This window comes from Bufo gargarizans, chromosome 5 (genome assembly GCF_014858855.1).
Source record: "Bufo gargarizans isolate SCDJY-AF-19 chromosome 5, ASM1485885v1, whole genome shotgun sequence".
NCBI classification, from domain to species: Eukaryota; Metazoa; Chordata; class Amphibia; order Anura; family Bufonidae; genus Bufo; species Bufo gargarizans.
In genome coordinates this window covers 347064415-347077215 of record NC_058084.1, presented here as the reverse complement: position 1 = coordinate 347077215, position 12801 = coordinate 347064415, and the positions used below count along the sequence as shown (strand labels likewise).

Sequence of the window (12801 nt, the reverse complement as noted above, 5' to 3'; positions counted from 1 at the left end):
TATAGTGCTCATACCCTTTTTCGTTCAGTAGTTTCTTCAAAAACCGCACTTTTATAATATGTAAATTACCTCTCTACCATCAAGTAGGGCGGCTACTTGCTGGTAGCAGCCGCATCCTCCTTTGAAATAAACGCCCCCTCATCCTGTTGATTGACAGGGCCAGCGAGCGCACTCGTCCTCCTCTCAGTGCGCCTACGTCGACTGAAGACCGGTACGGCGCAGGCGCGAGATTTAGAACGCAGACAGGGCCAGCAAGAGGACGAGAGCGCTCGCTGGCCCTGTCAATCAACAGGATGAGGGGGCATTTATTTGAAAGGAGGATGCGGCTGCTACCAGCAAGTAGCCGCCCTACTTGATGGTAGAGAGGTAATTTACATATTATAAAAGTGCGGTTTTTGAAGAAACTACTGAACGAAAAAGGGTATGAGCACTATATATTGATAAATCGCAGTATAAGGATTTTAAGTCGCCCAAAAATGAAAAATTACTTTAGGGGGGTGACAGAAGCCCTTTAACATAAGTTAAAATTCTGCTGGTTCCTTAGTCATAAAATTTAAAGGAGTTTTCCAGGACTTGGGTCATCTGCACAGGTTATCACCCAGCACCCCCGCCGATCAGCTGTTTGAAGAGACCTTGACACTTGTGCCAGCCTGCATCTTCAGTGTTTACCTGCACTCGTCTAGATTGAAGCTATAGTGCAGTGTCATTAAAGAGTACCGTAACTAAACCTTTGTGTCATATTTTAATAAGATGTCCCTAATGCCCTAATAAAAGTTTTTCTAATATACTTTATTAATACATTTTGTATTTTTATTATACTTTTACCTCCCTAAAGCGCACCGTTCCCTGTGCACCTAAAACTCAGTTCTCTGTACACCGCTGAGGCGCTGACAGTTTAGCAGTGTACGGAGTACGGACTGTGAAATTTATGAATGGGGCCGCATAAGCAGGGAGTACGGGCAAGGAGCTCATATTGCTACTCCTGCCCGTGCCCCCTGGTGAATTACTAACTTCTGTCTTAGCAAATAGGTGCTCTGTACCCATGTACTATGCCAGGATTAGCTGAGCAGAGAGGGCTCCTTCTGCCTGCTCCGCTAAGCGAATAGCTGACATGCAGTTCTCTTAGCTTAGCGAAGCTTCACCTCCCCAAAAAATTGAAAAAAAAATCACAAAAATCATAACACCACAAAATGGAATCAGTAACTATAGGACCCCCCCACACAAAAAAAGACCCTTCATATAGCTCCCTAGGTGTCACTATATGTTATGAGGGTCAGATAATGGCGATGGCAAGAAAAGTATTAAAACACAAGAAATACTACATAAATGGGGTATCGTTGTAATTGAAATGACCTGCAAAATAAAGGTAACAGATCCGTTTTATCACACAGGGAATTGAGTAATAAAACTGTGATGGGATTGTGTTTTATTTTATTTTTTTTCCCAATTCCACCCCGTTTGGAATATAATTTTTTTTTTCCAGCTTCCCACCACAAGTGATGTCATGTACTATATGATGCTTGGTTTAATTTTTTTACATTAATCATGGGATAACCCTTTTAAGTTTGTTTTCTACATTTGCACCATTACTACCGCTTATAAACCAGTGATAATGAGTCCAGGACAGTTGATCACAAAAGCGTGATTCCTGCTTCCTGTCGTGGATTAGCACTTGCTCAGTCTCCCTGTGTATTCTGTTTCTTCTAATGGAAGACAGAAGATGCAGCAAGTGTGACATCATCCTGTGTGCAGGGGCCAAGAACGCTGTGTTTGAGGAAATTGCTTCAAGGAAATAATGACCAAAAAGTGGATGAAATGTAGATATTTTTTAGATGCAAGTGTCCTGAAGTCCTGAGTGATGATGCCAATTTACATGGCTCTCTCAGCACTTCGGTGCACAGAGCATGATACTCAAAATGGGCAAAGGTCAATGGTATTTTTCACCCTTTAGAGGGATTTACCAGTTTTCCTGTTAAATAACTTGCTCTCTCAGAACAACATCAGCAACTAGGGTGCAATAAATTTTGCTAACTTAAAGGGGTTTTCCGGGAGTTAAGAAAATGAAAATACTTAAATATTACTTTATTATACATATATTCTCAAATACCTTTCATTATATATAATGGCTCGTTTTGTCTGGGGGAGCAATCATCAGGGGAAACAAAATGGCCACTGTCCCATTAGTTTACACAAAACCTGTCCTGAACACACATGAGGACAAGTGTTACTTTACAACACTGAGGTAAAGAGCTTGCCTGATCCTCCTCTCTGCTCTACTTGTGAGGGATTATGATCCTGAAAACAGATGATAAGAACTTTTAGTTGAATCTCTGGGGAATTTAGTTGATGAGGAGACATGAAATACAGAGAGGACATATAGGACAGACTGTGGTAATCTGTTGCTGTGGTAATGGAGACTGTAAACAAGTGATGCTACTCATTAGCCACATCTCACCCTCCTCTCATGTCTCCTCATCATCTCAATTCCCACAGAGATTCACCTATATTCAGGATCATGATTCCTGACAAGCAGAGTAGAGAGGAGGACGAGGCAGCACTATGGCTCATTGTGATTAGGACAGGTTTTGTGTGTACTGATAGGACTGCAACCATTTTAGTTATATTAATGACGGCCCCCTAGACAAAACAAGCCATTCTAAGTAATGAAAGATATTTAAATATATTGATTATAAAATATTAAAGTATTTTCATTTTTTTAATTCCTGGAGAACCCCTTTAAAAGGATTGTCTATTTAATTTTTGTATCATTAAAGGGGTTGAGTCACTTCAGAAAGTGGAATTTATTATGTAGAGAAAGTTAAAGGACCTTTTATCAGGCTAGCTCTTGTGTTCTCAGTTATACTAGGCGGAGACTTGTATTCTCGGTTATACTAGGCGGAGACTTGTATTTTCCCTGGGAGTGGTTATCTTCTCCCTGGCTGTGAGCACATCCAATCAGAGTGCCTCTCTCTTAGCCAGGGAGAATGAGCTCAAGTTCTCGCGAGAATTGCGAGAACTTGAACGAGTAGACATCCTTGAGCTCATTTTCCTTGGCTAAGAGCGGGGCACTCTGATTGGATGCGCTCACAGCCAGGGAGAAGATAACCACTCCCAGGGAAAATACAAGTCTCTGCCTAGTATAACCGAGTCGCCTCATTATAATATAAGGCGCCAAAATATATGGGGCCAACAGCGGACGAACGGGGGGTTCTGTAGAAAAAAATAAGTGCCATGGAATCAGTGGGGGCAGCCCTATAAGGAAGGATAATTAGACTAGAGCTAGTCTGATGAAAGGTCCTGTTTAATACAAGGCTCTTACTGATGTATTGTTATTATCTAAATTGCTTCCATTGGTGGCTTGGTTCATTTTTCCATCACATTATACACTGCTCGTTTCCATGGTTATGACCACCCATGGTGGCCATGCTGAAAAAAGTGCCGTCCATCAGCTGCAGTACCTGAGAACTGCACAGTGTATGGATTAGTGATGTTCCAGCTTTGTATACTGCTTTCAGAACCAGTGACTGCTCGGGTGTCGGACCCAAATGATCTCATATTGATGACCTATGGACAGGTCATCAATATCTTGGTCCTGGAAAACCTCTTTAACCCCTTCGCTACCAGCTCTGTACATGTATGGCTCTGGCGCAAAGTGCAAACATGGCGCCCGCTCGCGCGTGCAGCGGACGTCATGGCCGGCGGGTCTCCACTGTTTCAAACAGCAGAGACCTGCGGCTAATGACCGCAACCAGCAATAAGGGCGATTGCGGTCATTAAAGTCTTTAAGTGTTGTGGTTCCTGTCCACTCTGCCTCTGGTTCCCACCAGACCAGGATCGTGATGTGTTGTGTATATATACATGACTGCTGAGGCCATGTGCTGTTCATGCACCTGTGACCACTGAGGCCATGGAGTTGCTCCGCAGTGGTCACATACATGTATACTGTATACACACGTGACTCAGGAACTGGAACACTCTAACAGGTAGTATTTTTATTTATTTTTTCCTACCCAGGTCTAGTCCTCTGCAAATATTTTTACAGTTTTGGAGGTCTTCTTTAACTGTGTATGCAGGTGTAGCTGGCACTTATATACTGGAAAGGAAAGAGAGGGGCATTCATTTCAAGCTGTTTCATCTATTGATCTGGCAGACTATGTAGCGTAGCTTTACTTCACCAGCATCTTCTACATAACTCCGCCATTCCTTTGGACAGGAAATTAAATCATAAAAGCTTGGGCCTGACACTGTTAATGCCCTGTAGTAGCACATTAGTCTGGCAGGAGCATAGTTGTATATGTTTTCATAATTTTTTTTTTCTTAGGCAATTTTTTCAGTTTTTAACAATTTATTTTATACACCACCATTGCAAGTTAGCATTGCTTCTGTGGCTACCAAATTAATGTGATGATAAGATGGAGGCCCAAAAAAAGTTGGGTGAAAGAAGACAGCGGGAAAAGCACAAGCGGGAGCAGGGGGGGTGAACAGGTTAAAATATGCAAGGGGAGATAGTCTCCAACCAGACCATGACCAGTGAGCTTGGTCTTGAAGGTATCTTCACATGGGGCCAATTTGTGGGTGGGGATGAAATTAACAAATCCCATTCATACCCTGTTGAGGAAATTGACTTGTGGTGCAGATTGTCCGTGGATTTCACCCTTTGCAATGTATAGGGTGAAATCTGTGACAAAATCTACAAGTAACTCATGTAGATAGCACATCTAAGAACTTGCCTCAGAGTCCATGGCGAATTTGCAGCTGATTTCTTTTTTTATATTTTTTTTCCTGCTAATGGTAAATCGATCGGCAGTGAAAAGCTGCTGGCTTTGTAAGGATGAAGATCTAGGCACTTCTATCATAATCTGTGGAGCATAACGGAGATAAATTCTTAGTTTAGGGCATATGGTTGTCTGGGAACGCCCTCCGTGAGCCACAACGGAGAGCCATTCAGCTGAGTGGCCGCCATGTAATTCTGCATCTCTCTGCATCAGCCGCTCCCTTGCAAGAGGTTCCTCCCAACCAGATCAGTCTGACCACTTCAGTCTCAAAGCGATGATCTGTGATAAGACAGTCCCTCTAAATCAAATTTCATTGCATAAAATTAAATCCTGTATGTTTTAGACTCTGTGCAACACCGCCGGCTGCATATAAGTGCTCTTCAGGAGCACCTTCCATTGTCACAGCCATTCCTTCACACTGAGCCACACAACACTTGCTGCCATTTTGGCCACAAACAATTTATATATCTTTGGCAGTAATAATTTTATTGGAATGGGCATATGGCTATTTGTACAATTTTTTTCTCAACATAATTTACATTTTTTACTTTTTTTTTAATTTCATTTAAGGTTGGATGGAGCACCGCGCGAGATTATTATACATTTTTGTGGTCGCCTATGCCTGAAAGTTATGTTCCAGACTCAACTAATAACTGTGTACTGACTTTCCAAGGTAAGACTGTGCAGCAAAAGCCTTACTTCAGTGTTTGGGACATAATAGTGTGGGGGAAGTATTGCATCCTAACAAATTTGGAGTGCGTCATTTTGAAATTCTAATCCTGAGGTCCTCCCTGTCCACAACCTAAAGTAGTGGGTTATCAAAGATTTGGATTGGTGGGGTTCTGAGTGCTGAGACCCCCACTAATTGCTAGAGCGAGGAGAGAGAAGTGCTGACACAGAACACCCTCTCCTCACTGCAGGAGACTGACTCGAGACAGACTTGCTATTAAGCCTGTCTCCTGCCACAAAGAGAGAACACTTGTTATGTGAGCTCTAATGATTAGTGGGGGTGTCAGCACTCAGACCCCCATCAATCAAAACCTTTTATTTGTCGCTATGGCATATCAAAAGTTTTTTCAAAGTACAGGTTCACCTTTCATCATTTGTCAAAATTGCTTTGACAAAATAGTCTTTTGCACCTTTTACAGACACAGATGACTCTTTCTTTGGTAACTGGAAAAAGTTACGCCTCTTGCGGCCGATATACTAGATTTTCTCCGACACGTTGCTTTTTAGTCAATGGTGGTGAACAATGCCAAGTAAGACTGGATAGGTCTTCCGCAGTGACAGTTCTTCCTCAAGGCTAGGTTTACATTTGCTGTGGAGATTCTGTTAGGAGCCTTACCCAGATTCTGGCCGAAAAAAAGCATGCAGCGCTAGTTGGTCAGATTGATGGACACCTTTAAAGGGGTTGTCTCATTTAGAAAACATGTGTATCTTTCGAATAGGGAACACAGGCCCCTACCCTCATGATCGTTGGGGGCCTAGCGGTTAGGCCCTTATCCCCTGTCCTGTGGATAGGGGATAAGATGTCTTCATGGAAGACATCTTTAAATAGGATTCAACACATTTTTTTCGCCCACTCTTTCTGTTCCTACAGAACCGAACAGATAAAAAATAATGGGAAATAAAGCCCCGTGTACTAAACACACATTAACCTAGCCGACCGGTCCTTGTCATGTTGGACTCTACATCTGACACATGTTTTATTTAGTTCATTCTGCTGAAGCCCAATCCAAATGTTCCCCCAGTGATACGTTTTCTGCTTTTTGTCCTCTCCCTGTCTGTACTTGGCTTGGGAGGCCGGTGTCTCCCTCGGTAATTCACCTGTTTGGCGGAGTCCTATCCAATAGCAGCTGGGCGCTTCCACCTGAATAAACTAGCAGCTAGGCCATAAACTCGGCTTTGGATGGATGCACGGCGCTCTCCATTTTGCGGCCAGCATAAAACGCTGAGTTTTATAAGGTTTTGTGTAAAATGTCCATATGAGACGGGAATGAGCCAAGTTGTGAAAGCATGCTTTTACTATCAGGCACTAAAACGGTAGCGTTCTCCAGATCTGCAATGTGCAGCTGACTTATAATGTGGAACAGGTTGGAAAAGGCAAAGTTTGTTGTATAGAATACAGACATTTTACTTATTGCTGGTGTAACATGAATCAGGGCCTGTTCACATCATAGGACAGTTAAACAGCAAAAACATGGTGTGAATTTAGCCCTACAATGCCCTCCACCTCAAACAGCGGTAGGCCAAACGCATGCTCGGCTGAATATCAATCCTGACGCCCCCCATGTACATGCACAGGGATTCCGCCAAGCGTGACACATAGCATTGCATATCCTAGCTCCATATCTTTGTATGATTTAAATTGTTATATTCTGCTCGATCTACGGGTCCACCCTGCTTCCCTTATAAAGCTCCATGAATGAAATGAGAGCCCAGCTGCGTTTCTGAACGAAACCCGACTTGTAGCGACAGAACTCGCCGCTCATCCTGGGAGCACATGGCCAGCGATTAGGATTCTGTGAATGTGGTGTTTTCTGAGATCCAGCAGGCCAAACGCTCACATTCCCAAACATGATCCACTGTTGATAGAAAAACAGCAGTTTCCCTGTTTGAATAGCTGCTGCGTAAGTGTCCTGCTCCGCAGGTTCGCGCTGGACGCTTGTGATGTGAAAGCGGCCAAAAGTACGCAGAAAGAGAAATGTGCTAAAGAGCTTTGCTGCCTTCCAGAATAAACATTTGTGTTACGACAATCCAAAGTACCTGGTTCCTGAAGCAGCAATGTTATTCCAGCTTCTACCGAGCCATCAAATTCCTTATTGTGCAGCAGTGCTCGCCGTCTTGTTGGAGACCTCTGCACGCACCCTCCCCTGGATGCTCTTCCTAAATCTTTAGGAGACTATTTTATGTGTGTGCATTTTTAGTAAAGCGCTTTCCCGGAAATTGCTTTCGACCTAAAATAATGTTCTGAATTTTGCAGACGTGGAAGGCTGGTAGGAACATCTACTGTACTATTTTAACTGTTTTGTGCACTAAATTTACAAAACCAGAGAACCCCTTCTATTAAAGGGGTTGTCTCCTTACAGTATTTTATCCACTATCCCGTGGAGAAGGGGATAAGTGTCTGTTCATGGAGGACCCCACTGCTGTGACGAGAACGCAGGCCCTTTTCAATGGACGGACGCGGTCATTCAGCTGTCACTCCATTTAGCTCTGAGGCTCCTGGAGATAGCGGAGTACAAGCGCTAACCATCTCCAGCAGTCTCATAGAGTTCATTGAAGTGACAGACTCACCTGTCTGCTGCCACATTCAGGGAGGAACGGAGGGACACCTGCCCCTATTCTTGTGATTGACTGGGGCCCTATTGATCAGACGCTTATCCTCTGTCCTGTAGATAGGGGTCAGCCCTTTTTAATTGAGCATATTACATGCTCATATGGTATTCATTAATCTGATATCTATTGGCCCAGAAACCTTGTTAATCCAGCCTAGTGGGAGGAGGACAAGCAATCGGCCAGTACCCTGCAGACAGCCAGGCTGCAGTAAGTAGGGAACATCTCAAGTTTTTAAGTAATCCAGTGGGCCTCATGGAAAAACAGTATAGTATAGATACAAAATACCAGTGCCTAGGTAACATTCGTGTCCCAATGTAAGGGTGCATACCCGCCATTCACCCTCTTTTGTCATTCACTCGGTCTGTAAGGCCAGACAGTATTCCTGCTACAAGTTGTGACTGAATGGCTAGCAGTCTGCTGTAAGGGTACAGAGGGGGGTTAACCAGTTGGGGGAGGGGGGGTGTCCCAGTCAAAACTCTATCCAGTTAGTGCTGCCATTGTCCGGGACAACCCCCCATCCCCCCACTGGTTAACACCCCTCTGTACCCTTACTGCAGACTGCTAGCAATTCATTTGCATCATTTAATCTCAAAAAATAGAGTAAGGACAGCACCACTTACTACAAATTCTTTGTGAGTCCAAATTTAAGCTGCAGTGCTCACGATGTCAGGCCCCAGCCTGAAGGGCCCCTTAAATGCCAGCAAAGACTTCCGAAAAATCGCAGCACCCCCAATCTTGAATCAAATCCTTCTCTTTATTGGCACCGAAAAAAGAAACGTTTCGACACAACAGGTCTTTTTCAAGCTATGGCCTGGAAGAGGCCTGTTGTGTCGAAACGTTGCTTTTTTCAGTGCTAATAAAGAGAAGGATTTAATTCAAGATTGGGGGTGCTGCGATTTTTCTGAAGTTTTTCCTAGCCTTAAATGTATGTAATTTAATCTCCCAAAATGCATTGCTCTGTGGTAACTGAGACCACATACTGCATAATAATAGTGGATCATCTGTGCAGGTCTGTGCGCAGAACTGATATGTACACCGGCGGCAGGGGAGCCAGTGTACACCTCAGATATAATCTACACATTTTCCATTAAATATAATAAATGTGCCCCCCGCTCCAGCCTACTTTTTGGGAAAAGTAGTGAACCGGGCTGAAAAGTAGTATAGTGGAAGATGAATGTCCCTTAAAGTGATCCTCTTGGTCAAGAAATAAATTCACAGTAACTAGGGAGCGAACAGAACACTTACCTGTTGCCCTCATTTTCATCTGTTTAGCTGCAGCTCCGTCTGTTCCAAGGCTCCTCTTCTGTCATCCTAGATGTCTTCACCGCTTCTTAGACTGTTCATCTGGTAGCCCAAGACACTTCCTGTGGCCCTAGGATTGGCGAGCACTTCTCACGTGAACAGCACTGGCCAATCCAAAAGCACGGCTGGAAAAGCAAGGCTGCAAATCTGCAACTAAAAACATGATACGGAGGACACAGGGTTAGGGTTCTCTTCGTTCCCCACTTAATGATATTTTTTTTTTTTCTTGAACTGGATGGTCGCTTGAAAGTCTTAATGAACTTACCCAATAGCTGAGGTTAAAAATATTCTCTTCTGTTTTTGACTAGGTTTTAAAATCCATCTCCTGTTTTTTGTCTTTAGGATACTACCTTCCTAATGATGATGGAGAATTTTACCAGTTCTGCTATGTGACCCATAAGGGAGAAATACGGGGAGCAAGCACACCCTTCCAGTTTCGCGCATCGTCTCCTGTAGATGAACTACTTACGATGGAAGATGAAGGTCATTCTGACATGTTGGTGGTAACAACCAAGGCTGGTCTACTTGAGGTATGTTTAAAGTGTTCCAGGTGACTTTTCAGAATAAGCTAGGCATGTGAATTCATGACCAATAACTCAATATCTGACTATTGTATGATTTTATTTATGCCTCTCTCTCCCTGCAGCAGCTCCCTTCTCCTTCTCCTTTTTTGCTTTGCGCACTCCATGTAGCAGCATGTAACCTAATATAAAGTAAATATAAAGTCTGTTTCAAAGACTGATTTTTACCACTGACCTAAGAGTTAAGTGATGCATCCCTTTGAATCCAGAGGAAAAAAAGCAGGCTGGTTTGAGAGCTGCACTTATGTCAAGCAGACAAATAATGCGAGCTTGTGAGCGTTCGCGTGTTTGAGTTCCAGTGTGTGTTTGTATTAAGTGTGTGACCTTAGGAGGAGACTACAGTAAGTTAGATTCTTATCACTGCACCATATTGTATTTTTCTCTTTTCTTGCGTAATCCCCATTTAGTACGGTATGTATTCCATTATCGACAGCGCAGTCCAGTGCACATCTTGTCTAATGTATGCAGTCCTAAAACAGCCGTTTGAAGGTGCATATCTTTGTTCAAAATGTGAGCAAATTGCCCGTTTGGAATCGCACATCGTGTATCTAATAAGCGAGTTTCAATGCTGAGAAGCGTTGACAATTTGGAAAAGAGTTTGCTGCTCACTGAGCAAGCACTCTATGGGGTAGATGTGGGGGAGGGTGGTAGCGAGGAGACTCAGGAAAGTGAGGTAGCTAGCTGGATAACAGTTAGAAAGCTGGGTAGAGGTAAGAGTGCCAGGGAGGCTAGCCCTGATCTGACACACCCCAACAAGTTTGCAGGGTTGGCAGATGACGGGATGTCAGTTCAGGGGGAGCACTGCTGCTGCCGGACCCTTCCTCTGCCAGTCAGGGGAATGTCAGCTCCAGTAAGCAGGGGACCAGGAGAGCAGGGCAGGCCAGACAGGTGCTGGTAGTGGGAGACTCAATTATTAGGGGTATAGATAGGGCGATCTGTCACAAAGACCGGGATCGTGGAACGATGTGTTGTCTTCCGGGCACTCGAATTCGACACATCGTGGATCGGGTTGACAGATTACTGGGAGGGGCTGGAGAAGATCCAGCGGTCATGGTCCATATCGGAACCAATGACAAAGTTAGAGGTAGGTGAAGCGTTCTTAAAATTGATTTTAGGGATTTAGGGCACAGGCTTAGGGCAAGGACCTCAAAGGTAGTGTTTTCCAAAATACTACCTGTACCACGAGCCACACAAGAAAGGCAGCGGGAGATTAAGGAGGTTAACAAGTGGCTCGAGAACTGGTGGAGGAAGGAGTTGTTTGGGTTCCTGGAGAACTGGGCTGACTTCTCTCTCGGCTGCAGGCTCTATCATAAGGATGGGCTGCACCTCAATGGGGAAGGGGCAGCTGTGTTGGGAGAGAAGATGGCTAGAAGGTTGGAGGAGTGTTTAAACTAGGGACTGGGGGAGGGTAATTACATTATAGGAGGGGAAGATAGTGCAGATAGAGACCGGGGGCAAGGTAATGGGACTGGGGGAGGAATGAAAGGAGGGACTAGAACAGCTCAGAAGGAAAGATGTAGGGTAAAAAATATACATAAACCTCTTAATTGTATGTATACTAATGCCAGAAGCCTGACTAATAAAACTGGTGAACTGGAATTAGTGATGTGTTAGGAGGACTATGACATAGTGGGAATAACTGAGACATGGCTGGATGATAGCTATGACTGGGCAGTTAATGTACAGGGTTACAGTCTGTTTAGAAAGGATTGCCAAAAGCGGAGAGTGTGGGGGCGGGGTCTGCCTTTATGTAAAGTTCTGTCTAAAGCCCACAGTCCGAGAATATATAAGTGTGGGTAGAAATACATGGAGGCAAAAATAATAATAAATTACTAATAGGAGTTCATTATAAACCACCTAATATACCAGAGTCCACAGAAAATCTACTACTAAACGACATAGACGAGGCGGCATATCATAATGAGGTCGTTATTATGGGGGACTTTAACTACCCAGATATAGACTGGGAAACTGAAACCTGTATATCTCAAGAAACAGGTTCTTGGCAATAACCAAAGACCTGATCATACTGGACTTAGTATTAACCAATAGGCCTGACAGACCAACAGATGTGCAGGTTGGGGGACACCTGGGAAATAGTGACCATAAAGTAATAACCTTCCAATTGTCATTCAAAAGAGTGTTTCTTCAGGAAAGAACAAAAATACCAAACTTCAAAAAAACTAAATTTAGCCAACTAAGAGAGGCCATAGGCCTAACTAACTGGGACAAAATCCTCAAAAATAAAAATACAGCCACAAAATGGGATATTTTTAAAAGCATCCTAATATCTAATTGTGAGAGGTACATACCTTATGGGAATAAAAGGTTAAGGAACAAGAAAAAAAACAGTGTGGATAAATAGAAATGTAAAGAAAGCAATACATGACAAAAAGAAAGCATTTAAATCACTTAAACAGGAGGGTAGCGAGGAAGCACTGAAAAACTATAAGGAAAAAAATTGAATATGTAAAAAACAAATAAAAGCAGCCAAACTAGAGAACGAGAGATTAATTGCCAAAGAGAGAAAAACTAACCCTAAAATGTTCTTCAATTATATAAATGGTAAAAAGTATAAATCTGAAGGTTCGGCCCTTTACAGAGTAATGAGGGGGAAGTTTCAGAGAGCGATGCGGAGAAAGCAAAGATATTTTTGTCTCCACTGTATTCACTGAGGAAAATAAACTGTTAGATGAAATGCAGAATGTAAAAGTAAATTCCCCATTAAAAGTGCCCTGTCTGACCCAGGAAGAAGTACAGCAGCGTCTTAAAAAGATTAAAATAGACAAATCGTCAGGACGAGA

At 43.3% G+C, this 12801-nt stretch overlaps 1 protein-coding gene across 4 annotated transcripts in view; it reads left to right on the top strand.

Annotated features, from left to right (window-relative positions):
• The window catches only part of TAX1BP1 (Tax1 binding protein 1), a 126840-nt gene that overhangs the window by 18527 nt on the left and 95512 nt on the right, over positions 1 to 12801 (top strand). For all 4 annotated transcript variants that reach the window (XM_044292800.1, XM_044292801.1, XM_044292799.1 and 1 more), the window contains exons 3-4: positions 5346 to 5448; positions 9759 to 9946. In XM_044292800.1, the coding sequence (XP_044148735.1) occupies positions 5346 to 5448; positions 9759 to 9946 (291 nt within the window). The remainder of the gene's footprint in view (positions 1 to 5345; positions 5449 to 9758; positions 9947 to 12801) is intronic.